The sequence below is a fragment of the Balaenoptera musculus genome, chromosome X (assembly GCF_009873245.2).
Source record: "Balaenoptera musculus isolate JJ_BM4_2016_0621 chromosome X, mBalMus1.pri.v3, whole genome shotgun sequence".
Classification (NCBI taxonomy): Eukaryota; Metazoa; Chordata; class Mammalia; order Artiodactyla; family Balaenopteridae; genus Balaenoptera; species Balaenoptera musculus.
This window is the reverse complement of record NC_045806.1, coordinates 121,027,673-121,055,482: the sequence shown is the minus strand read 5'-3', so window position 1 is coordinate 121,055,482 and position 27,810 is coordinate 121,027,673. Positions and strand designations below refer to the sequence as shown.

Sequence of the window (27,810 nt, the reverse complement as noted above, 5' to 3'; positions counted from 1 at the left end):
TCTCACAAACACTTGCACAGTAATGTTTATTGCAGCATTAATCATACTAGCCAAAAAGTGGAAAAAACCCAAATATCTATTAACTGAAGAATGGATAAAATGTGGTATATCCATACAATGGAATATATATTATTTGGTAATTGGATATATTACTTAGCAATTGGAAGGTATTTTATTGGCCAAAAAAGAACAAAGTACTGATATATGCTACAACATAGATGAACTTCAAAAATATTATGCTAAGGGAAAGAAGCCAACCACAGACGACCACATATTGTATGATACTATTTATATGAACTATCAAGAATGGACAAATTTTTAGAGACAGAAAGTAGATTAGTGGTTGCCTGGGGCTGGAAGGCTGGGGGTGAGAGAATGGGAAGTGAGTGCTAAAGGGCATGGGATTTCTTTTGAGGCTGATGCAAATGTTCTAAAATTGATTGTGGTGATGGTTGCACAACTCTGTGAACACACTAACACTCAATGAATTGTACACTTTAAATGGGTCAGTTTTTTTCCTGTGGATTATATCTCCATAAAGTTGTTAAAAAGTAATCTATCGCACACTGGTAGCCTGGGGAATGAATTTATTTTCACATCTAACTGCAAAGAAAAGAAGAAGCAAAGAATAGCCTAGTCATTTCCCAGTAAAGCAAAGGCTGCATACATTACGGTGCATTCCTATACAGCCACCTACTAGATTTTACTTACCCTTGACATATATCAGACACTCTATATATCCAACCAGAAAAATTATAAGCATCCTCAAAAGCAAAGGATTCCATTTCAGGGCAACTATTTATTTGTTTAATTTGGATCTCGGGTGGCTGAGAATTGAGTTGATCATACTCCGCAGTTCTTAGTAAATTTTTGTCATCATTCTGGGCAAGGCCTCTCTTTCTCTCCCTGTCTCTCTATTTTTCCTTCTTCCATGATTCCTACCCCCATTTCCCTCTCCCACCCCAGGCATCCACCCTAATGTATTTAATAGTCTTTAAACATGCTGGCATCCCCTTAAATTATGTGCTAGTGCTTTATGTAGTACGTACTTTTTAGCTGTTTATTTTTTTTTATTTTTTATTTTATTGGAGTATAATTGCTTTACAATGGTATGTTAGTTTCTGCTTTATAACAAAGTGAATCAGTTATACATATACATATATCCCCATATCTCTTCCCTCTTGCGTCTCCCTCCCTCCCACCCTCCCTATCCCACCCTTCTAGGTGGTCACAAAGCACCGAGCTGATCTCCCAGGGGCTGGGGGTGGGGAGGGGGAAATGGGGAGGTGTTGGTCAGGCTACAGAGTTTCACTTATACAAAATAAATAAGTTCTGGAGATCTACTTTACAACATAGGGCCTATGATTAACAGTACTGGATTGTATACTTAAAATTTTGCTAGGAAGTTAGATCTTAGGTTAAGTGTTCTTACCGCAAAAGGAAAAACAAAGCAAAACAAAGGGGACAGAGGAAACTTCTGGAGGTGATGGCTAAGTTTATGGCATTGATAGTGATGATGGTTCCACAAGGTATACTTATTTCTAAACACATCAAGTTGTAATATATTAAATATCTACTTCTTTTTGTATGTCAGTCATACCTCAATAAAGTGGTTAAAAAATTCTTAGTTCCACCATTCATCAGCTTGTAACTTTGGGCAATGTACTTAACCTACATCTGTGCTTCAGTTTCTTCAACTTTATCATTGATAATAATAGTACTGACCTCTGAGTTGTTATGAAGCTTGCATGAGTTAATATCTGGAGAGCACTAAGAATAACACTGACACACAGCAGAAGTTATATGTGTTTGCTGTTATTATATTTCCAGGTTGTTATTCATATTACAGGATTGTCTGGTGAAGCAGGTAATTTATTTATACTCCAGTAGGGTGAACAGAGTGCAGAAAATAGCAAACAAATCTAGAGAGGTTCAGGCAGGTTTGCCAGTGGCCATTAGAAGGCCTGTCACCGTTTAACAGAAACAGGGTAACTGAGAAGGTGGCAGACCAACTGGTAAGGGCAACTCTGAGCCACACTCCTAGGAGGGGACTAGAGTTATAAGTGACAGTTGTAGCGATCCAAAATGGGGACAATCCTACTATGTATGATGTACAAGGTGAGTACTCAGGCTGGGAGAATGGGATGCAGGAACGGAGGAAGGGCCATGAATATCAACATAGGGGTCACAGCAAAACCCACTCCTAGAGACATTATTGTACCCAACTGTAAGCCCAGGAAGGCAGAGGTGGAGCGAATGAGGCAGAGCCTATAATGGATCCACTCTTTCGGTAACCCTGTTTTAAAGCAATAATTTCCAGATATTTTAGAACTGAAAAGTATTACTTCTTTTATTTTAGTTTATTTCATCATCTTTTCCTAAAAATGTATGGCATATGCCTTTAAAAATTAAATTGCATTAAGATCTTTTTTATATCTTTTTTTGATACTCCTTGAAACAATTGCAGAACCCCAGGATGTGGAGAACAGCCCTGGGAATTAGCTCCCCTAGGCTCTTATTATGCGAAAGAGGGTAATGAACACTATAAAAGCCTTTCTAACCTGTGAAAGTAAAAGCTTTGGGCATGGAGCCATTTTAATTCAAATTTATATCTATTTCTAGAAGGGTTTGCCAAACAGGGTACATTCCAGGATGACGTATTAAAAATGACAAAGAGCCTGGAGTTCTTATTAGGGTTGGAGTATCAAATCTGCCCAGGTCTGGTTGAGAGATGTTATTTCACCATAGAACCCATGCCACATCTAAGCCCAGTCTTTTAAGGGTTTCTGTATTCTGGAGTTTGAAGTGGAGGCTGGGGGGAAAGAAACAGACCTAGAACTGTTTCTTTCTTCGTCCTTCAATCCTGACCACCCTGTGCACCTCCAGAGGGGAAAGAGAAAAACAAAGAGAACCCAACAAAGCAAGAGGCTGTTTTGGAATGGTTTCAACAACTCAGAAATAGAGTAAATTACTAAAGTGCTTGAATGTGCTCCAGAAAAACATCCAAAACACCACAACATCAGTAATCGTAATGAATTTACCTTACTCCACCACTCAAATAAAGCACAGCCGTTTTTGATACAGAGATTGCAGAGAAATGTCTCCGCTGTAGCCTTCTGGATAAATATAGTATAATGAATGACACCCACAAAAACATGCCCATAGAAAACCTAGTCACTGTTGTAAAGGACTGCTTTTTAAAAATGCCGCTTAATATAGGTCACTGACATCACAAAGCAGAGCAATTCACTAAAAGTAATTCTGTGGGGGCCAATATGAAATGATTCAAGTATATTGTCACCTCTTGGTCTGGTTTAAATCACAAAGAGATTTTAGACTCTAGACTGAACCAGTTCTCAAAGTTTTGCTTGTCTGTCCACAAGCAGGTGGGGTAGAAAATGGCAGCATTTATGCAAGGAGTCACCATATCCATCTGAACACCAAGAATTGCCAGTAGAATAAATGAATGAATGTCTTCATTCATGTGGACAGCAATAAAATAAAAGCTCATTTTAAAGTGTTATTGAATGTTGATCGTTGTTGAAGTTGAGTAAAGGATATGTGGAGTCGATTGCAACATTCTCTACTTCCGTGTATATTTGAAATTTTCTATAAGAAAGCGTTTTAAAAGAGTGTTATTCAGTATGGAGTTTTCTTAAAAAACTAAAAATGGAGTTACCATATGATCCAGCAATCCCACTCCTGAGCATGTATCCAGAAAAGACGAAAAATCTAATTTGAAAAGATACATGAACCCCAATGTTCACAGCAGCACTATTTACAATAACCAAGACATGGAAACAACCTAAATGTCCATCAACAGATGAATGGATAAAGAAGATGTGAGATATATATATATATGTATGTGTATATATATATATATATGTATGTGTATATATATATATATATATATATACACATACATATATATATACACATATATATATATATAATGGAATATTGCTCAACCATAAAAAAGAATGAAACAATGCTATTTGCAGCAACATGGATGGACCTAGAGATTATCATACTAAGTGAAGTCAGACAGAGAAAGACAAATATTATACACTATCATTTATATGTGGAATTTTAAAAAATGATACAAGTGAATTTATTTACAAAACAGAAACAAACTCACAAATATAGAAACAAACTGATGTTTACCAAAGGAGAAAGGGGGGGAGGGAGGGATAAATTAGGAGTTTGGGATTAACAGGTACACACCACTATACATAAAATAGATAAACAAGGACCTACTGTATAGCACAGGGAAATATATTCAATATCTTATAATAACCTACAGTGGAAAAAAAATCTGAAAAATAATATATAGATATAGATATAGATATGTATATATGGATATGTATAACTGAATCACTTTGCTGTACACCTGAAACTAACACAACATTGTAAATCAACTATACTTCAATTTTAAAAAGAAGAAAAAAAGGGAAACTCTTTAAAAAACTCTTTAAAAAAAAGAGTGTTACTAAATTAATAGTAAATTTTAAATGTTTTCTCAACCAATTGATGGTAAAAGTACAGCCACTATCATGGTGGAGGCCTGAGAAAAGGTTTTACTTTAGAAAGAGATTTTCATACTCAAAATGGTTTGGAAAAACTGCTACAGAGTATGGTCTCTAATGTGGGATTTGTGTACTCTATGAGACTGCAACATGATCCATTAGAACTAGTGTTTATATTAATTTTTAATCTTAAAAGAAGAAAGAAACTGTTTCATTAATATCTAACATAAAGATTGACTCTTATGTCATCACTCAGTCTATCTGTCAGTCAAGGAAAGATGCCTTTTTAACAATGGGTGAGAAAGGAAGTGTTTTTCAAAGGAATAGGTCATAGAGAGAGCATTTTGATAACAGATATTTGAAGATGTTTTCATCATCTTGTAGTTTTGTTGCTGAGAGCTAAGTGTGTCACTATTTGCACAGTTGTAAGAAAAACTGTAACAGGACGTTATAAACTTGCCTAAAACAGTCTACTCCAATAGCTTGAACTGGTTTGTAAAAACATTTTAATGTGCAAGAGCCACTGATTGATGTCAGGGAGAGTGGAAATTTAATAGCCACACTTTAATAAAAAACCTTTGCGTAAATGAAAAGTTAGTAACAGGATTTACTGAGCACAGCTAATGTCATACTGCAGCCGTTTAGGTCTATGAATCTTTGTGAGGTATCGTTTCTAGCTATGACATTCATTGGAGCCAAGCCTTAGTTTAAACTGAACTCCATATTCCAAAATGTTAAACCATCACTTCAAAATTAAGGAGACATAGTCAGTCACATTGTTCTCACTAAAATATTTATAATAATATGTTTCAAATAAGAGATAGATTCACATATATAATCAAATAAATTTTATTTCAAAATATTATTTCATATTTATCTCATACTTTAAATGTTCTGTTTTGCATGCTTTATAATCTGTATAATATATTAGTAAGGCAGTATACAAATATCACATTAATTTTTTAAAGATAAGTGTATTACACGTAGTATCAGTTCCACTATATTGATCTCAGCTGTGAGATCATTTGAGCCTCATTTCTTTTCAATAGTAGTTCTGTAATCACCATTTCTGTCTATTCTGTGATTGTTCCAGTTTTCTAACTCTTCTTGGGTCCATTTCAGAACTTTATATTTTAAGAGGAGACATTCTGTGTTCTCAAGATTTTATAATAAATTGCCAGATTGTTGTACATAATCATCTCTAATATTTTTAATCTCTTCCATCTTTGTATCTCCTTCCTTGTTACTAACATGGTATAATGTTGCCTTCTTTCTTTTTATTTAATCAGAATCAGCAGGGAAATATCTATTCTATTAGTCTTTTCAGATACCAACTTTTGGTTTCATTTATATTTTGAACTCTTTCTCTGTTTTCTAGTGAATCAACATAAGCTTTTATCTTCATACCTACCTCCTGCTTTCATTTGTTTTACTTTGTTTTTCTTTTTCTCATGTCTGAGGTTATATACTTTGTTCATTTGATTTGGGTCTTTTCTCAAAATTAAAGATAATATTGTGTACAGCTATACAATTTTCTAGAAACCTAAGTTTGAAAAAGAGTGTTATTCAGTATGGAGTTTCGGGAATGAAATCTTTTCTTTATTATTACATTTGAGAAAATTTGGGGGTTTTTTTTTAGTTATGATTTCTTATTTGGTTACGAGATTACTTATAAGCATTCCTCAATTTATAAAAAAATCATTTTGGGTCCACTTTTCATTGTTTATTCTTAGTTTTATTGGATAATGATGAAAGAATGTGGTCTGTTAACTTTCTACTTTTGGTAAATTATTAAAGTTTCTTCTGGTCAAGTAAAAAGAAGATAAAAGATAAGTGTATTATATTGATACATTTTAATACCTTTTTATATGATTGCATTCAGAAAATCTTCTCAAATTTAAGTGTGTACACACATCATCCTAAGATCTTGTTAAAGTTCGGCATCTGATTCAGTAATTCTAGGGCAGGGCCTGAAAGTCCACATTTCTAACTAGCTCCCGGGTGATTCTGATATTGCTTGTCCTCAGACCACACTTGGAGCAGCAAGGTCATGGGGCAGGGGGAAGGTGGGTATGTTTTACTATAGGATTGCACAATCAAACATATGTGGAGATGACTAGGGGATGAATGGACTACACTCCCTGCAGGTTGTCCTTCATAACTACTATTTCTCTCAGTGGAGTTTCTGGTAGGGACTGAGCTGTAATGACTGATGTTCTGCTCCCTGACAAGCACCTGGATGCAGCTCAGCTCTGCAGCTTTAGCAGTCAGCTGAACTGGGATAGACTGACCATCCTCAAATTCAAACTGATGTGACCAGTAATGGTGCATTGCTCCAATCTGGAGCTGACGGATAATAGCTGCTGCTGCCTCATAGGACTGATGTGAGGATTAAATGATATAAGACATCGAAAATACTTTGTAGAGGGCTTAGTAAAGTGTATCTATTATTGTTGGAGGTGTGGCTGCCTGTGGACTGGGCCAAGATCCTTTTCAGATGGCTATTTTGGGTCTTCTTTAACACTGAGACAAACAGGCCATCAAAACCCCATGTCATAAAACGTGACATTTAAAAAATTTTTAACCCGGAAGTATTTGAAAGTGGCTATAACCACCTCAGCTACTAAAAGCAAAGAAACAAACAAACAACACACACACACACACACACACACACACACACACACCACAAACGCAGTAAGCACCCATAAACCACCTGGCTTTGAGAAATGTAATTTACTTGTGTGTCCTACCAAATACACTAGCTGCAGAATATATCCTCAAGTACTTGCTTTATGGAATTATTGACACTATTCACCAACGAGAAGTTGGGAGCATCTACTGAAAATGACAAATTTGTTTACTGATATGTAAACTTTCTTTCTAGAAATAATTAGCTGAGACATTTGTTTACTAAGATCACTCGTAGCTTGTGATAATAATATCATCTGCAAACAGAAGAATGTTTATGTTTATGTTCGCATTTTTTGTTAATGTGGGCTGATTTCACATTTTAAATCAAATAAGATTTCACCAAATTCATATCTAGTACATTTGTGGGCATGGAAGAGAGTTTTGATTGCAAGCGCCACAATTCCCTTCTTTTTTTTTAAGCTGTTCTACATGTGAGCTCAAGTCATCAAATAAAATTAGAGCTACCTAGTGAGGATGTGGGGAAAAGGGAACCCTCGTCCACTGTTGGTGGGATTGTAAATTGGTGTAGGCACTGTGGAAAACAGTATGGAGGTTTCTCAAAAACCTAAAAATAGAGCTACCATATGACCCAGCAATTCCACTCCTGGGTATATACCTGAAAAAAACAAAAACACTAACTTGAAAAAATACATGCACCTCTATGTTCATAGCAGCATTATTTACAATTGTCAAGATATGGATGCAACCTAAGTGTCCATCAACAGATGAATGGATAAAGAAGATGTGGTATATATATACAATGGAATACTACTCAGCCATAAAAAAGAACAAAATTTTGCCATTTGCAGCAACATGGATGGACTTGGAGAACATTATGCTAAGTGAAATAAGTCAGACAGAGAAAGACAAATACTGTATGATATCACTTATATGTGGGATCTAAAAAATACAACAAACTAGTAAATATAACAAAAAAGAAGCAGACTCACAGATATAGAGAACAAGCTAGTGGTTACCAGTGGTGGGTGGGGAGGGACAATATAGGGATAGGGGGTTAAGAGGTACAAACTATTCTGTATAAAATAAACTACAAGGATATATTGTACAACACGGGGAATTTAACCAATATTTTATAATAACTATAAGTGGAGTATAACCTTTAAAAATTGTGAATCACTATATTGTACACGTGTAACTTATATAACATTACTGTACATCAACTATATTTCAAATAAAATTTTTTTTAAAAAAGAACTTAATCAGAAAAAAATATTAAAAAACTAGAGCCACCTATAAATTTGCAAGTATCAGCTCACTTGCTTGGTTTTAATGTTGTAACCCTCAGAACCCAGCTTTGTGGTTTTTCCCTTTTCATGTTTGAAAGGTAGAGCTTCACATAATACATGGAGTATCAATCAATATAGTTCTTTCAGAGCCCAGAGCTGGCCTACTGTCCATGTTGGTGAACAAAACAGTAGAAGGCCTTTTAACATTTTTCAACCGTAAATACCATAGCATGTCAGGCCTCTTTCTCTAGACACAGTCACATGTCTCCATCTTCTTTTACTTGACTCTGTTTCTCATGGGACTGTACAAGTTTCTCCCTGATTCTGTTTTTTCCACCTTTTCTGTCATAGGATGTTAGTCTCATTCTTTACCACACTTCCAGTCTCCCTCCCTAACCCTTTTTGTCTTTAGTTGAGTTCTCTGAGGGCAGAGACTGTCTCTGTTTTAGTCACAGCTGTATTACCATCATCTAGCATAACACTCGGCACAGATAATTTGTTAAATAAATATTTGTTGAAGGTTTGAATAATGTTAAGGTTGGATTTCCTTTGATTATTTCATGATGTGGAAAACACTCATTACTTTATCTTACTTTTCTTTCCTTTGGAATAAATTTGATGAATTCAAGGAGTTCCAGAGCAGGAACACATAGACACCAAAGTTTCCAGGACAATAAAAATTGTGAAAAGCTTTTTGCTTGCTTCAAAGTGGACATGGAAAATCTTTCCCAACTTATAGATGTTGACTTGAATTCCTTACCTGCTTATTGATGTAGGAGAAGGCCAAGTATGATTTTTTTAATGTAAGAATGAATATTTCTTCCCTCTGTTACTTAATATTCATCAAGCTAACCATGAATGCCCAAATAGACACACTATCTGTGCTCACAGTATGAAAAATCAAAGAGAAGTACCTTGTGTCTTATATTACCCTCATGGCTTCTCAGATTTAGCCTGGATGGAAAAAAAGGCAGGCTGAATAGCCTGTGTTTATATAAATCCTGATCTGTGTGCCCTCTGACTCCCCAGATGACTGAGTGGGTGGAAGCACGCACATGCATTGTGACAGTGTGTACATAAATACTGTCACATGTAAGGCCAGGAGCAGAGTGACATAGAGAGCAAGTCACAAGTTGTCAGGACTCTAAATTGAAGTTTTGTTTTTATCAGGGCCCTAGAAAACCAGAGCCACGTGAAGTCATGGCCCTTAACCACGACCTCTCCCACATACTGAGGGGAGAATTCAGATGCCCACTGTAGTCAGCCGGTCAGACTGCTTCTGGCATGCTCCCTGCCTCCACTCTGCTCCACCCTGGAACTCTTCTTTGCTATGGCTGAGGCTGAGTGAGATCCTTGAGATCATATCTTTATCCCCTTTCTACCCACATCACCCCCAAACTTGAAACTCCCAGGGTTTAGCACAAAGCTTAGTAAGTGCCCAATAAATATTTGTAGACTGAATTAGTGAATGAATGAATGTTGCTCTGGCCAAAGCCACAGCTTCCACACCCTGCATAACTGCACTCAGTACTGACCCTGAAGATAGGAAAAGCAGTACAACTGATGCTGTAAGAAAATATTTCTTGTTTATACTGCTGCATCTTGATCTTTGGCTGATCTAAGCACAAAGAGAACTCTTTCAGTTCAGAGAAAAGAGGTTTATGGTGTATGGCAGAGCTAAGAACAATGGGCTCAATTGACAGACTGGAGACACTCTTAGCTTCTGAGAGCCTGGAATCTCCATCTATAGATCGGTCCCAGAGGGCAGAGCCAAATAAGGGCAGATGGAGAACACAGCTTTCTTGGGAACTGGTTTTCCACTCCTCTGAGGCAAAAATACATCACTCTATAGCACCCTGAATCAATTCTCCAAAATATAGTGCTGTGTCCTTGTTTGCCAGTGTCTAAAAATAAGTCCTTGTCATATTTTTATTCTCTTTGTCTTAAAGTCATCCAAGCAGCCTTGCTTGCAGAATATTGATTGCAGTGAAGCAGAAACCAGGAGATGAAATTGAAGCTACTTTTGAACAGAGCTCCTTAACTGATGACTGACTTGTTGCCCCCAAGCTAAACTCTCCTTTCTCTCTGATCACGCTCCTTGCCATCTGCAACTACGGGACAATGAATCGACAGCTAATTTTAAGTCAGCTTTCCTTAGGCTGGTCATTAGAGTGCCTACTGTCCGACAGTGCCAAATTCTAGCCTAGGGTTGTGACAGGGATTTAATGCTGTGTCCCAAGTGGGCTATTGGGCTGGCCATTAGAGTAGCAGGTGTCACTAATTTATCTTAACACTGCCCTGCCACAGACTGTTTAAATTCACATTGCCCTTCCCATATCTGCTCTGCCCCTACATTAAACCTTTCAACCAGTACTTTCCAGATAAAACTAAGCATTATTCATGTATGAAGCACTAAGTGTTCATTTTTGGAATATACAAACAATTCCAAGAAAAGTTAACAATAACTGAATCCTATACACACCAGGGCTGGGGCACCATTGTCATATTAAAGAAGAAACCATACTTGACTGTGAATTAGTAGAACAACACTCTGAAACCCAATTTCTAAGAGAAAAGAAACCTTACAATTCAATGAGTTGGTAGCAAGACCTGAGTTGAGTTCTAGTCCAAGCTCAGATACGTATTTATTGGATTATTGGATTTCTTTGGGTACTTTATTTGCCTCTATTTCTTAGTGTCTCCAGCTATAAAAAATAGAAGTGATTTATCTACTCTTTATTTCAGAAAATTGTTGTGGGAATGACTTGTATGACCTGAAAAATAAATAAGCTCCTTAAACAAAGCACAATAAAGGTACAATTATTTTGAGTTGCTATTGTAGGGTAAAACAGAACAATTCAATCAAAAGACACGGTGTTTGAGAACATTCTTAATTTTATTTTCTTTAATTTTATAAAATACATTTTGTAAGATAAGTTTCTAAAAGTTTATCCTTTATGTGTGTTAAAAATGGAATTCTATATCAGAAATGAAGGGAACACTTTCAGTTGATTAACTCTCTTCATGTGTGTATATGTGTGCATGTATGCATGGGAGGTTTTCAAGGAAGGGTTGGTTATTTGTTATGTTATTAAATCGAAACAAAACACAAGGTATGGATTACTTCACTTTCCTTGATCTTGATTGGTTTCTTACAGAACCTTTTCCATCTGCTCCCTCTATGCAGCCTGGAAGCTTGTCTTGTATACTGTTCTGAAAGCAAATATCAAGTGCCTTTTTGTAAACCTTACATCTCCTTAAACGTTGTTGAAACCACTTTGGGGGAGAACACAAAACGACTCTTTACAGCAACAGAGCCACCTACAGCCATACCCATAAAATCTTTCCCTTAATAAAGACAAATCAACTTTTTATTTTTTAACCCAAAGTTAAAACCCAAACACAGAAAGGGAAGACTGAAACCTGGGATCTATTCGAATTTCAAACTCTTTCCACTTTTCCTTTTCCATGGAAGCTTACCAACTGAATAGCTGATGGCTGGTGCATTCAGGTATATGATCTGCACCAGGAGAGAATAACCTGTATGTTAAACCTAACTCTTTAACACACCAAGGTAACATTGCTAAATCAAATCATCTCCCGCCAGCTAGAAAGAACGATCAAATAGGTTATTCAAATTGAGGTTCAAATTCACCAAATCTGTTTCTGCAAAGGACGGAATAATTGGTCGAAAATCCCAAGAGATGCAAGAACTAGCCAATTTTACACATCATTTGCGTTGTTTAATGTCCAATTTTCATTTGTTAAAGAATCATAATCAAAGAATCATTCTCCAGACCTTTCTGGTACAACCCCAAACAAGCGATAGACAAACTGAAAAATGTGAAATGTGCATCATTCTGAAACAAATCAAGATCTTCAAATCACCTGCTATGACTGAATGGATAATACCCCATGAAAAGAGCACCATTGTGAAGATGTGACAGAGGCCAAAGTACACAACTAATTAACAGAAAGAAGACATGCTATCCAAAGAGTTATCTATCCTGTGTCTACCAGAGGGCTGGCTCAGTTTACACCGTTAGCCTCTAGCAACTGCTGCTCCTTAGGCCAGGCTTTTTTCATATGAGCTAGTTTCTCTCTATCCTCAGCTCCTTGGAAACCACAGGGTTGTCATGGTAGCTATTATCAAGGAGAAGGGAGTGAGAAAATGCTGACAACACCTTGTTTCTCTTCTCTAACGAGGTATAAGGCCAGGTGCCCCCTTTGTCTACACAGACACTACGCTCCCTTATGCTATAAGTAAGGTTGGCTGAGTTAGGGCTTAAATAGTCCATTGCCATCGGGGTCAGTGCTCTCTTTCTATGGGCGAAAGATCCTTGCTTTGACCCCCTTCTCCCAGCTGCAATAGGTAGATTTGGGCAAATGCTTTTATTGTTTTGCTGGCATTCTTTTTTTCTTCTATCGTCAATGGTAATAGGGAGACAGGAGTGAGTTCTCGGTTTTGTATACCAACGAGAATATATTTGGCCCCCAAAATGGCAAGGGGGCCAGGTACATCCCTTTTCTCTACCTGAGCATCTTTCTTTCCACTTTGTTTCCATCAGTGGAAGTGCCCTTTGAGAAGAAAACACTTCCTGGTCCTCAGGAGATGCTTGAAAATTGAATTAGAGCCTCCATTTCTTTGTGACTTGCAGATGGGGAGTCACCATCTTAAGCATTTCCCATTTCTAGCAGGAACCAGCTATGAAGCAAAATGACTAAAAGAGGTACGTAAGAGGGGAGAGTCCACGGAGAGACATTAATCGCCACGAGACTCTCCTTTCTTGTTACACTCGTCAAGTAAGAAGAGGGCCAGTCAGTGGCAAAGGCAAAGAGTTAACATGGGAGACGCAGCATTGTAGGCTGTGTGGTTAGAGCCTCGCTATTAGAGAAAGGAAAATTTCTACAGGATATCAGAACTTGGTGCCTCGGCCCATGAGTTTCAGGACGGCAAAGTTGTAAGTGGCAGCAATCATGAAGGTGAGCTGTAAGTAAGAGAAGAGAGAATATGAGTGAGAGTAGAAAAGGCTTCCTCCTCCAGTCCTTTTGGGAACGAGGAAGGGTAGAAATAAAATCATAGTTAAATAAAGAAAAAACTCCTGTTCTGCAAAAAGCAGCACATCCAGGCTTTTGCCCTGTATACTTGACTAGAAGTCCTCTCTGAGACATTTCCTTCCAATGGCCCAGGCCCAGAGAATCAACTCGACAAGGAATTTTTCCACACCTCTGCTCAGCCCAGCATTGAGTTTTCCTCAGGAAAGCGAACACTACCTGGGCTCTGCCATCATCATATCTTACGTGTCTGAGCGACCTGGATTCATAGGGTGCTTGCTGTAGACGCATAGCCACACCGTGCAGCACAGCCTTCCCCTGCTTAATGCATCCATTTATTTCACAAGATGAAGAACAACTCGACTCCGTAGAAAAGCCTCAGCGGTGGGGGCCAGGAGTGCTGCAAGCTGATCCTTGGCTGATCACCACTTATTCAATGACTCGAGATAAGTTGCTTCACCCTTCAGTACCCCGGGTTCTTAATCTGAACAATGAATGCACTACATTGACACTGCGCCGAAACACCATCCATAATAACAATTCTAATAATGTTAAGAGGTCCTTCCAGTATTTTCAGGAGAGTAAGTAAATCCCTTGGCGAGCATCCAAGATGATTCCTATTTACAGTATATAGAATTCCAGGCTACCAAAAATCACGTTTAGTAAGGTTTCAGTGTTCTTGTCACTGATCTGACCGGAATGTGTTGAGAATTAACTATAATTTCTGACTGCAAAGCACCTGGCAATGTTACATGCTCTGTAAATGCTCTATCTTATTATTCTTGACCACGAATCTCTTTCCTCTTCCTCACACCACTTTGCTTGTTCTTGTCTCATTTCTGAAAATTTTCTGCCTTGCCAACGCAAAGTAGAAGGCCACAGTCTCTACACTCTGCTGTCTCTGCCCAGCAGCTTTTCTCCAGCACTTCAAGGTTAGAAGGAATCTACCTCTTTTTACCTTTCAGCATAGCTGTACCCAAGCTATCCCAGGACCACTTATTTGCCAAGATCATTAAAAGACAACTCACCAGGGAAACCAGTGTGGCTGCGGCCCCCACAAACGCAGCAATAAACAGGTGGAAGGTCATTTGGAACTGTAAGAAAATGCAAAAGGGAGAACTGGGTCTTGCAACAGCTGAAATAGGCTCTGCTGCAGATCATGAGTGCAACTTTCTGAACGTGTTGATATCTTTCTGTGTGTTAATTTGGCATCTCTAACTAAGTTGTCACATCCCTGAGTGTAGGCCTCCCATTCTTCAATGTACACCATAGCACCTGACCCCATAGCACCCAGAACACAGAATACTCATAAAATAGTATAGTCTTCCCAAATAATCAACTGGTTCCCCTCGGTTGTGCCCAGAATCCCAAAACATTTTGCTTTCAAAGAAATAGCTTACTGCCTTCTTCCTCAGGATTTACTTTTATTCCCTTGCCTCATTTGTGTATAATATCCATTCTCAATACAGTGTTTCCTTTTTCAAATGTACTTTCTTTTTAAATGAGATTGAGAAGTTCCGAACTAAATGTGTTTTATAAAACCTACGTATGTCTGGGCACAACCCATTTTCTTGATAAGGTTTTTAAGTAAAAGAATGAAAATTTTCACTTGGGGGATTTTGCCATTAAGCTCTATCTTTACCTAGAGCTACAAATTTCTCTTTTAAGGGAGGAAGTCTTAGAATGGAAGGCTTTCTCTGCAGCTTTAAGGAAAATAGATATTTTACCATGTATGCTCATTGGCTCATGCAATATTTTATAGAAGGCAATTTGCTAACTCAAAATCCAGCAAAAAGAAATTGTGGTCCTTAAAATCAAAGTTGGGTAGAAATTTTATGTTACTAGCCATTCCATTGTAAAATAACCCAGTGCCCCACTCACCTCAGCTGTTTTGCAGATGGACAGAAGGTTGGAGCCACACACCTTGCCAGGGAAAGCATTCCATGGGAGAACACCTATGTAAGACACAAATATCAATCAAGGTAAGCTTCACAGAGTTATGGGGCTACATGGAGCACTTCTTCCATCTTTAATCATCCTGGCTGAAAAGTTGGGTCCTACTGACAATCAGGATCTTCTTTTCTAAAGATTTACCCAAAAAATAGAAGGTGGTATTGAACAGTTGCAAAAATTTTTGTTTGTTATTGAAATGTGCTGCTTCTGGGCTGGGGACAGCAGTCAACTGGGGTAGAGCAGTGCAAAGAGCCAAGAAAACTCCCACCACCTCCAAGAAGTTCCCTTCTCAGGGAAGAAACCTCTCCAGTTTCAATAAGAAGGATTAACAAACTAGATCCAAGCATCCATATTTTTATTTTTCCCCATAATTACCACCTTCCTTACCCTAAGAACCAAATATATAGTGCTTCTATAGGGGGTAGGGGAGCCAAGCCACCTTAACTCACCATACATTCTGGCATCAGCACAGAGACTGCCTATACTGGCAGAGGTCTTGCTGGGGGAGGCAATAGACTGGCAAGTGGTCCAAGTGTTGAAGTAAATGTACACAGGCACAGCAGAGCAGGCAAACACCAGGAGCCACACAATGGTCAGGGCATAGGTGATGCCCACAAACTAAAACAATTGACATGGGGTGGTTAGAAGTCAACATCAGCCTGCAGACATTGAAATATAAACAAGGAGATCCTGGAATGGCATGTACCAGACATGAAACCAGGTTCCAGGGATTTCCACCAAATGAAATTAGTAAGCAGGGCACCTCTACCAAATGTCATTGGCAGTATCTACTAGAGAACTGGCTCCAAATATGACAGAGGGTGAGGGGAATGGGTGGGGGTTGGAGTGAGGAGGACCCCTGGGTTAGAGAGGCTTCAGGAGATTGTTTGGGCAGATAAGGTGTGAAGAAATCAAAAGAGATCTTGAAAGAAAGTCGTGCCATTTAAATGCCTTAGGCTGAGCTTAGAAAATGTTCTTTGTCAAAGGACTTTGGATCCCTAGTTATTGAACAAAGCCAATAGGAGATTTAAATTTCCAATCCCAAAACCTTTCTAAGCCAACTGCTAGCCACAAAAGACATCACCACAACCCACAGATGTTCAGCCCCCAAAGGATCTTTAACTCTAGAGGCTGGAAACCAATGTGTACTTCACTGGAAGCATGGATAGCCCTCTGACAAAGATAAAGCATTAAATATGCAGATCTACACTAGCTCCCTCTGGGGCCTCCAACAATGTAGGATCCCAGAATATTATGGATTCCATCTTGGAGTCAATTACTTAATTTCTATGATCCACCCTCCCTCTCAGATCAGGTACCTACCTACATCTCAATCCCACGAGTAGCATTTTAAACTCTTGGGCAGTCAGATCTACTCTTGTTGTGGTCCCAGCTAGGAGGGGAGTAAAGGGATACCAACAGATGGCTTAGAAATGGTCTGATTGAACAAAGCATCCCACGAAACTCATGCTTTTCCTTTTGAGATGAAATTTTCTAGGGAACTTTTAAAAAGTGAGGCTAAGCCAGCTGGGCACCACGTTCTTCCTGACCTTCTCGTTTGGCTGCAGCCATCACGTCCTCACTCAAAAGCCAGGCCCCTAAAGAGGACCCAGCCTTGGGTGGGGGTGTGGCCACAGACTCACGCCCAGTTGTCCCCCACCCCTTGTTATTGCCACAAAATCCTGAGGATGATCACCTTGTCGGGATGTCCTAGCCATTTTCCCAAACAATGACACACCCGCTCCAAAGAATGAGCTTGATGTTGGCCTCTGGAACCCCTCCCCTTCTGGCCCCCTGTTACCGTTGCACTCAGGCCCTTGCCGCAGATGGTGGTCTTGTAGTCGCCAAAGATCTGCCTGACTGCGCCGGTGGTGTAGAAGCCCTCAGCCAGCAGGAGGGCCCCATAAAGGAAGAAGAAAGAGGCAGTTCCATAGATGACATACTGGAAAGCATGGATCCTACATTAACAGACAGACAAAAAGCCAGAAAATCTAATGAATTGAGGACCCAGTTCCCTTGCTGCATAAGTTAGTTGGACCCTTGAGTGGGCACCTAAACAAGGCTAGGGATTCTTTAGAGGGATCACTAGGTTCTTCCTCTGTGCTTCTACCTTATCTTTATTGAAGTAAAAGAAGATGCTCCTCCCCAACACCTGGTTTACCCTGTAACCTGAAGAACCGGGGCACTACTCTCCTTGACCTGACCCTTCAGAGATGCTCCCTCAGAGGAGAGAGTAGAGAGGAGCTAGGCAAGAAGGAAGAGGGATGAAAGAAGAGGAGTCTAACTTGCCCTAGGAACAGGAGAGGCTTAGTACTGTGCCTGAGCGGACTCAAGCGGTGTGGTAAACCAAGAGAAGCAGCCCCACTCTGTCTAGTCATTGTGCCTCCGCCGAGTTCTTTATACGGACCACTTCAGAGGCTCCAACTCTGTCCATGTTAACCCTACCTAGCAGAAATTAAAACATGTGGGACAAAGCAAGGGTGGGGTGGGTGTGGTTAGGAGTGGGCTGGCAGGCAGGCAGACCTCCCCCTCTGAATGTGGCACTTTCCCTTCATTCAGGGCTTCAGATGTGGCACAGGTAGAACCTGCACACAGAAGGAAGATCCAGGAATCCTGTCTGGCCCCACACCAATCCCCTACTAGTCACTAAGGTACTGATGAGTTCTGTATCTCCAAGATAGACAGGGTTTGTGTGGGACAGTAGGTACTTACACATTGATGAGATACTCATAGTCCTGGTAGTTTTTGGAGAAATAGGTCTCAATTAGCTTTTCTGTGCCAGTGAGTGCTTCATGTCCACAGCCACAGAACAGTGCCACCCCAAAGAAACACAATCCAGTGGCCACCAGGGAAGCAAAGGGGGCCCCTACGAGACATCTCGCACAGCACTCTAACAAGCCTGAGGACGAAAGAGGGTAAACAGTCAGGGATGGGCAATACATAACTCATCACTCATCACTCTCCACCAGCCCAGCCAGGCCCTGTGCTCACATGCACGGATGGTAGGGGGTGGGGGGTGTCACCCCAGAGGCCAAAAGCAGGAGAGTCTAGAACCTTAGACTTTTAGAATGTGAGATTGACCCCCCCAAACTATACTTTGTTCCATTCTTGAAGATAAATCCTTACCTTTAATTCCCAGAATGTGCGTGGGTTTTTGAACAATCGGTATTCAGGTAGCCAGCTAGAGAGATGATGCAATCATTCCCTCCTTTCTTCTCATTCTGATTTGTTTTCATCATTTATCAACTCTTACGGAGTACTTACTATGTGCCCAGCATTGTGCTAGGTATTATGTGGAGTGTGAAGGCGTAAAGACATAGACTCTGCCACAGGGGACTTTTTGTCTACTGAGGCAAATGAGCTAGGTAGACCTAATATTTTCAACTAACAATCCCAGGCCGCCAAGTAAATGGTTACAAAGGGTAAATGCCCTTAGAATTCCAGGAAGGGATGAGTGCAGGCCAGAGATATTGATATTGTCAGACAACATTTGAGCCTTAAACAGCATTCCAGGTGGAGAAACTTTGGAAATTGCATGTTCCTGGATATTCCTGAACGTTGTGTGTATTTGCTGCATGGAATGCTTGATTCTTCTTAGTCTGGATGTGTGGAGAGCAGTCCAAAGGAAAGGAGGGAACTGGCAGAGGATGGGAAATGGTAATGGGAGGATTACTATTATTCTCAGTAATAAACAATGCAGGCTGAATGATTTTTGGACACTTTGCATGGCTGATTTGTCCCCCAATACTACAGTTTGGCCAATGTCCCCACCCTCAGTCCTACCCTGGAGTTCTGTCAAAACAACTACAAAGAGACTTTATACAAAGTCAACAAAGCATGAAACGTCTTTCTGGAATGGCAAAACACACCAGGGCCTGGGAACACAGGTGTCTTAAAGTGCTAAGAGCCCCTGAGATTCCCCAGACCTGGTACCTCAGGCTCCAAGCCAGTGTTGCTGAGAAGCAGGAAAGGCACGCAAGTCACAGGCTCTGAGAGCAGCTGTGCCCCCAAGTACTAGCCCTGAGCTCTAAGGTGTCACGTGGAGTGAAACTTAAAAAATATCCAGTAGATGACTGACTAGATGGGAAAAGGATGGCTCCCTCTGGCCTCTCAGCCAGATCCCCAAAAGGTGGAAGAAATGAAAGTGTTAAACTCTTCAGAAAAAAGTTATATATACACTGATTTTATCTATCCACATATCATAGAGATATGGCATATGAATTATTTTTGTATTTTTGTGTATATATATATAGTATACACATATATAAAATATTTGTGTGTATACACACACACACACAAATAATCAGCAAATGTGCTGAGAAGCTGCTATTTTGGAAAAGCATGTTGGAACTCCTTACACAAATAAAATAAATTGTATTAATTTTTAGGTTTGGATTTTATCCAAAGCTCGCTTGTCTATTCCAGGGTACCAGGGACCGGGGGAGTCCTTTGCCTGAACCTCTTAATAATAGTACAGTTTCTTTTTAGACCTGAGTGCTTGACCATCTGGTGATTTGCCTGGCTGAACTGCATCCAGTTGAGGCAGAGACATTTATTTATCTCTGTTCTCAGAGCCACAGAATGAGTGAGTCCTCTTACCCACTGTCCCCTAAAATGACAGCCCTTCCTTGGTGCTCAAAGAGCCACTTCCTCAAAGATTCTTGTATGTCACACCAGAGACAAGACTCAGAAGCCCAAGCCAAGCAAAATAAGTAGCTAACATTTGCAGCAGAACTGAATTTCCTCCCTTTTCTAAGTACTGAAGCACTGCTGTCAGAAAACTTGGCCTCTATGGGAAGCAGTGCTTCATTAGAGCTGGCCCACGGGGGGTGTGCACGTGCGTGCACACGTGCCAGGGCGGGGGCACATGCATGAATGCAAATGTTCACATAAACACATGTATATACCAGAGAGAAAACCATAGCAGTTGAAATTGCTCATTGTCCTCAGGAAACATTCAGAAATTGATCTTCCTCTTTCTCAACAGGTTAAGATACTAGATGCATCCTGTAAGTCAAGAAAAGGAGCTTGGAAATAAACAGTGCTGCCATTTTCCTTCTCGGCCTATCCCCAAACTCTTAGAATCTTCTAGTAAAGAAGGTCTCTGAAGCCTGGGGGTGGGGGAAGGGAAGGTCAGTGACCCCACTGTTCCCTCTCTCCCCAGCACAGGGTCAAGTCTTGGACAGAGCCCTCCATAGCTCCCCTGGACAAAGAAGCCTTGTTTTTCCCTGAGATCTCAGGAGCCTCATTGGTATTCTGCAGGGGCCTGCAGGCCTGGGGGTGGAGAGGGGATCAGACCCAGGGAACAATGGAAGAACTGTTTGTTTAGCCCAGAGTAAGGAGAGCATCGTCCCTAGCAAGTGACTGTCCTGTGCCCACTCACTCACCCCAGCTTTCTCACCCTGGAAAGGGCTAAAATGGTGGTGCAGGTGTGAGCAGGGATGGAGAAACTTGAACTCTTGCTAACCAAACAGAGAATTCCACTCTAAGTTTTAGCTGATGCCCCCTCCAGGGTTGTAAAGATGAGGAAAAAAGCCGCCTTAGTCTATCTGATCCCTCAGATAGAGGGATAAGCATCATCCAAATAACCAGAGAGTATCACATACAGTGTTCTTACTGGGTGATAAAGGGCTAAGCCATGGGAGCAATTCTGAATCATCAACTGATATTATTTCTTCTTACATCCATTTTTCCTCCATTTTCTTAAAGCTCAAATAACTTAGCACCCCCTTTTCTGCTCCATTGCCACTCGAAGCAAGGTACAAAAGGACATAGGCTTTAATGCGTCTCTAACATGGAGTTGGAAATAAATGGCCCTGGATAAATCTATCACTCCTCAGCTATAAACAGTTCAACAATATAAGCATAAGCATCAGGTGTCCACCTCTTCACATTGACATTAAATGTTTGTTCTGGGGGCATTTAAGTTCAGCAGAAATGAGGGATCTCAGTCAGTCAGTCCAAGCAAAAAATCAAATTTTGGATTCCAACTGGGAAAAACTCAGAACATGCAAGAAATCGTGTCATCAAAGTAGTTGACAATCAGAACATTCTGAGAAAGGTCCATTGGGTTCCCTTTGATTTGGGAATGTGTGAACCTAAAGCCGGAGAGTCTCCATTTCAGAAGACTTCACGGTTGAAAAGATATCAGTTTGATTCAGGAAGGCTGTGAGGGATTCTGAAGAAGTTCCTTGGCTCTTGAAAGGACATTCTCACATTTCCAGGCTAAGTATAGACTCCAACATGGTGGAGTTGGCATAAAAGAACTATATAGCAATAATATTACCCAATGCAACAGAATTGGATTAAACCACCTGACTTTGTTGAGAGGTGATAAAGAAAAATAATAACCTTCCCCAGTGTTTTCCTTTCATTTCTGTTCATTGGATTCAGTACAATTATTAAGCATATTAGCAGTAACCTAGACACTATGGGAAACAAAAGGGAATTATAAGGCCCAGTCCCTTTCTTCAAAGACCTTTCAGTCTTGTTGGGGAAAACAAACATGTCTGTGAATCAAAGACCAAAGCTGCCTATAATCTAGTGTTAAAATGTGTATAACCAAGTCCTGTGGGCAAAATGTAAGCAAAGGGGAGATGTTCAGTGTTGGCTAGATATATCTGCGAACTCCCCAAACTAGTCTAATCAATCTGTGATAGAACTTCAAGCCCTTCTCATTAATGCTCTTCACAGGAGTCTGACAAGGCTCAACGGGACTGCTGTGACTCATCCAGATTCGTCTATCCAAGGGACTGGATTGATCCTGATGCTGTCTCTTTAAGCAGGAGCCAAAAGCTCCCAAGCCCTCCCTCCTTTCCCATGCCCTGGGCACGCCTCAAGGACGAGCTCCATGATGGAAATTTAGTGTGAATCTGGGAACCCATCAAAGGGAGGAAAGGAAGGGCTTTCATGGAAAGGGATGGTAGAAAGAGACCAATTGTGCCCTGCACAATTCCCAGCCTGTCCCTTGAATCCAGCTGACAAAGGGAGAGATAGAAGAACCCTATACAATAGAGCTAAACAACAGGCAGGCTCATTGAGTGAAAAACTGGCCCCATCTCCCTAAGTCTCTAATCTGAGCTAAAGTCTTACCCTCCTCCCAGAACCCACCCCTTAACCTCACCCCATGAACAGAGGCTCCCTTGATCAGGACCTATCACAGTTGACAGGACCAAGATGCTAGAACAGCCGTGACTGGTACTGGGGATGGATGGGGATGAGTGGGTGGGTTCTAGGAGTAAAACAACAATCAACAGGAGGTGCCAGAGACAAAGACTTTTGCTTCTGGCCTTATCCTGATCAGACAAAGCCCTGCCTATAATCTTGTCTTTCCTACATGAAATCAGCACTTATACCACATTCAAGCGCTGGAAAGAGGCCCTGTAACCCCTGAGGCATGGGAATCCAAGCTTGCTAGATGGTCAAGTCATGCAGAGTTAAATATAAAAGGAATCTCAGGCTCCTCTTTGAACAGGTATTATTATTGCCATGGCAGCAGCAACTGGACCACCTTGTTTCCTATATTCCCTACTCCTCCCCAAACACACACACACAGGCACGCATGCATGGATACACATGTGCACACATGTATGCCAATTTATACCCAAACATTGGGAGACTGGGGTAGAGGCTGGATTGTTAAACTCTATCTCTGACACATTGTCTTCGCCTTGCCCACTTCTGGAAAGGTTAAAGAGAAGCACCTGGCACTAAGCTGAGAGACAACAGTTTCCATACCTTATTCCTTAGGTTAGTCTCCCACCATTTCCTCCTCTCCCCTTGGTTGCAGTGTGAAGCTGATCTAGGGAACCTTGTTCTCTTCCTCGGAATGTCACTGACTCCTTTCCAGAGCCCTGTCTGGCAGAAAGCTCAGAGGCCAGTGCAGAACTGAACGATCACCTTTAGGACCATTTTAAAATAACCAAGGAGGAATTAATCAATCAGTACTTGCTGAGCTTTTGCTGTGAGTTTGACACTGGGCAGGCCCTGACAGTGGGAAAGGACGGGAAAGCTACTCTGTTCACCTCCCATGGCTGCTGTGACCCTTCCTGATCAGGTCACTGCCCTGACTTGATGATCTCTGGACCTGAAGTTCTGTGGGCAAGGAGGCATTTCTACTGTTGCTTTCTTTCAGCACCAGGAATCCTGGGGATGGTTTTCAAGGCTTTAAGTTAATACACAAAAAGGTAACAAGGGAAAAAGATGCCACTGGCTGGGGTTCTGCCTTCACAGGTTTGGAGACTATATTTCCCCTCCCACCCATTTCCCAGGGGTTTCTTGGGCCTTGTTACTACTCAGAGAGATTTGAGAGCATAGTTCTAGTTGTCAGGCTATTGAGTAAATTGCTGGCTTTCCTAGCACAGAGCCAGAGCAAAAGGTCCTCGAAGCAGAGCAGACCTTTCAATCTGCCTGGCTCTCCAAGAGCGCCTCTGGCTCTGCAGGGCCAAGGTGAGGAGTGGGGTGGGGAAGGCTGCCTAAGATCATTTTGGTCAGTGTCTCTAGGAAAAGTAAATGAATGTGCTGGTTTGAATCTGCTTTCTTTTTAGCTCCTGGCATTCTTGCAGCATTCTTGCCATCGTGATGGGATTCAGATAGTCTTCAGGCATTTTGTAAAAAACTGGACCCCTGCTCTGCTTCCACACTTTTTGCCTGGGCTACACTCACTTACTCTGAGCCAGCCAAAACTACGCTGCTCGGCAAACAGCCACCTTTGGAGGGAAGCTTCATAGTCTGGTTACCGGGGTAACAGCCACTGTTCTCAGACATCAGGCTTTGCCGGAGCCAATGTTTTGCTGTTCAGTAATGGCATTGTGTTACTAAGCAGAGAATAATCAGCTACTGCTCTTTGGCTCTTTTCCGGTTCCATTGTTATCCCAAAGACTCATTTGGAACATCCCTCTCCCAAGTCAGGACAAGTTTTAATGAACTATCATTTCCCCCGTAAACCTTTTGTGTGGACACTACTGAATTCCCTGTTCCTCTTCACTTCCAATCCTACTGGATTCTGTATGGTTGAGGCAGTGAGCTCCCTGTTCCTGGGGGTGATTAAGAAGAAGTTGTAGGAATGTTTAATTGGGTGTTGTAGAAGGGAATCCTGCATTGAGAATTAGCTCAGACAGCTTCTTAAATTCCTTCCAATCCCAGATTCCACGATATAAGTTAACAATAGTTAAACAGCAACACACTCCATGTCAGAGGTAGTAGCAGTTCAGTACCTTGCTGGAGATGGTCTATTATTTACAAAGTATTTGAGATACTTTGTCATTGAATAACTGAGAACTCAATGGCTACTCCATCATGTGCACCTGGCCCAAGCATGGCCCACCCCCAGGATCTGGGATCCAATACACAACCTCTACTGTGCCCTCACTATGGTAATCTCCCCTGAAGGAACTCATCCAGCCTCCATAACAGGAAACTATCCCTATGGTCACCTTATTTGTTCCTGCCTTCTCCTCAGGGCTTTCATCCCCTAAGGAAGTAATATTCAGCATCCTTCTTTACTCCCTCTCCATTTTTTAATTCACAAGCTACCCAATCAGCTGCCTTGACATTAGGTAGGGTTCTTGATGTTACCTAGGGCAGGAATTGAGTTCCTCCAACATTCACCTCTCACCTGGCCACACTCAACTGGACAAATGATTCTTACCCAAGTGCACAGAGTACATACAAAGAAAGCCCAAACACTTTGGAAAGAAGAGTCAGCCTGTATATGCATTATTGTATAATAATTGGTATTATTATTATTTACAATTGTTGTAGAGCTTGCCCATTTTCAAAGGACTCCCACATCATTATTATTTGATTTTTATAACCCTGAAAGTAGACAAAGCAGTTATTGTTATCCCCATTTTCCAGATGATGAAGTGATAATTCACAGCAACCTACCCAACGTCATGAAGTTCATAAGTGGCAGATCTGGGATTCAAACCTGGTTGTGTTAACTTCTAGTCCAGTTCTCTGCCCTCTTAATTATCCTGCCTGAATACATGCTTCAAAAAGCTCTCTCAGTGTTTCAGGATGAAACAACCTAAAGTCTGACACCAGCTTAGTATAATTGAAAACCTATCTATCTCCGTGGATGTTGTTGGAGCCTTCTGAGTATTACATTTGATGGTGAATACTCAGGACAATTGATTCTCATTTCATTTAGGATGTATTCAAGCTGCTGCTCTTGTTTTGCCAAATGTGAACAATGTCTACATGTTTCTGTGGCATCCTGTGTGGACAAAGACCCTTGTGCTCTGCACACCTTGCTCTGAGTAGACACCACCAGAGACCAGACCTCATAGCTTCTCTACGGAGAAGCCCTCAGTACTCAACCAAGTCAGCAAGAGCCCTAAGGTCCCATCAACCTCGTTGTCATAGCAGGGATTTAGAGTCTGAGCCATGGCCTCAGGAAGGCTAAGTCTTTAATATTTGCTACATATGGTCACCCATACATGTGCGTGCATGCACGTACACATACACACACACACACACAGACACACCCTTAACCATATCCGTTCCCTATGGTAAAGCCATTGAGGACTTTATTTTCATTTCCTGAACCTGAGATTGGCCTCCTCAGCCATGGGCAAGCCTGAGCCCATCTCTCCCAGTTTCCTTCTGATGCCCAGCAGGGTCCAAATTTTGTATCAAGCAAGCAGTCATTTTGAACAGCTGAGGGCCAGCCAACATTAATTGCCTCCAGCAAAACCAGGGATGTCAGCTGACTGGGCCATTACCAGGGCCTGGGGACCAGGGGAAAAGAGAAGGTAGAGGGAAGTGAGGGGGTAGGAGGACACATGACCACATCCAGCCCACCGGGCACTCTCTCCAAGGACCTGTGGGGCTCTCCACGTGCTGCTGGAGTTCTTTGACAATAAAGCATCATTCTCAGTACAGCAGAGAAGGAGTTAATTTAATTGCGTGCTAAGGAATTAAAAAGAAAACAGGTGCCAAAACACAACTCATTTCAACCATTAGAAACCCCGAACCGCAAAGTTCTTGCAAATTCCTGTGCTTTGGCTTGAATCTTCTATGCTAAAGTTTTTGAAACTCACCCATGTCTTTGGGACTCTGATTCCAATTGTAGCCGGCTGGCTAGTCTGCTTTGCAGCTGACTTTGTTCAGCTGGAAGGATCTTGGTCTCTCCAGTCTCCTTCTTCGGTCCTTTACTTTTTCTCTCTGAGTATCTTTGTCCTCTTCTCCTGCAATGAAAAGGGCTTTCTGATTGACAGCCAACCCCCTTAAAGGGACAGGCCCGCTTTCCTCCTCCTCTCCTCCTCCCCTTCTCCTCCCCTTGTCCCCACCTCCTCAGGGATACTCCCTTCTCTAAGGCCTCCATCTTCTCTTTCTGCTTTTCACTGCCAATTGTCTCATTTTTTTTCTCCCCCCCCCCCCCAAGGCTTGCCTGTGTGGAATTTCACTTTGCTGCAGAGACATCTGGAAATGCGGTTTGGGGGGTGGAAATAAAGAGGTCCTGCAGGCCTCCAACTGATCCTTGGATCTATTTGGTGTGGGATGTGGCAGCACAAGTGTCAGAAGCCAGGAAGGTGGTAGCCCTGGCGAGGCAGTCAGAGTCGAAAACCTAGGTGCCATCTCCCAGTCCTTCCAACTCTGCCCCAACCCCACCCCTCACTCCTAGCTGCCCTTGACCCTATCCACCTTTACTCTCTCCCCACCCTTTGGAAAATAAGCGCTCCTTCCCTGCCATCCTAGCTCCAGAAACACAAGAGAGAAGAAAAATTGTCTTTTAAAATAATTTCCTCCAAATCCTTCTTAGTTTCAACTGAATGAGGACAAAACACAAGCTGTTGATTCCACGAACAGATTTTGAACAAGCTGGAGAAAAGTAGAATTGTAATCATTTTTATAGACGGGATAACAGAGACCCAGGGACGGGGCAAGACCTGTTGTGCAGGTTCACAGAATAGGCTAAAGAAAAGGTCAGAATTAGGGATGTGGGTGATTTCCATGGAAGGTAATTGACTTTGACACGAGAACACAATCTGGGAATTAGGTAGTCAATATCCCACCCTGAGAATAGTGTCGTCAGAGAGCTGAACCCAGGCTGGTGAGAGGCAGGGAGTGGGTTGAGGTGAAGCCATGGGTGCCAGTGAGGATGGAGGGAAGGGGAAAGTAATACGGTTCTTTCCACAGAGAAAGAAACACTAAGAAAAAATAGCCAAGTAGCAAAAACAAGGGAATAATATACTAAACCTAATAATATTTATTTCTAAAGACTGTGAAGGTATTTGAGTGCCCAGGACTGGGTGGGATTAGCCTATGGAAGGTTTGCTAGAAGAACTGAATCTTAACCAGTGTCTACCTAGCTCCTTGTTCGTGTTCCCTAT

General features: G+C 41.3%; 1 protein-coding gene across 2 annotated transcripts; it reads right to left on the bottom strand.

The window, feature by feature from the left end:
* Window positions 1–11,341: 11,341 nt before the first annotated feature.
* Window positions 11,342–26,680, bottom strand: PLP1 (proteolipid protein 1). 2 transcript variants are annotated; one of them, XM_036841097.1, is made up of 7 exons: window positions 26,518–26,680; window positions 18,185–18,371; window positions 17,169–17,430; window positions 15,922–16,090; window positions 15,401–15,474; window positions 14,548–14,613; window positions 11,342–13,452 (listed from the first exon to the last, which is right to left on the bottom strand). In XM_036841097.1, exons 1-7 carry the CDS (start codon window positions 26,519–26,521, stop codon window positions 13,381–13,383), a joined length of 834 nt encoding a protein of 277 aa, XP_036696992.1. In that variant the 5' UTR covers window positions 26,522–26,680; the 3' UTR covers window positions 11,342–13,380. The 2 variants fall into 2 exon arrangements, with proteins under 2 accessions (XP_036696992.1, XP_036696993.1); XM_036841098.1 differs by having other exon boundaries at window positions 17,274–17,430; window positions 26,518–26,655.
* Window positions 26,681–27,810: the final 1,130 nt, after the last annotated feature.

Bases quoted from the DNA above. Each gene is read 5' to 3' on its own strand.
- PLP1 (XM_036841097.1), bottom strand. The intron at 17,431-18,184 runs GTAAGTACCTAC...CTGTTAATGTAG, and splicing joins TATGAGTATCTCATCAATGT to GATCCATGCTTTCCAGTATG. The intron at 14,614-15,400 runs GTGAGTGGGGCA...ATTTTCTTACAG, and splicing joins CCATCTGCAAAACAGCTGAG to TTCCAAATGACCTTCCACCT.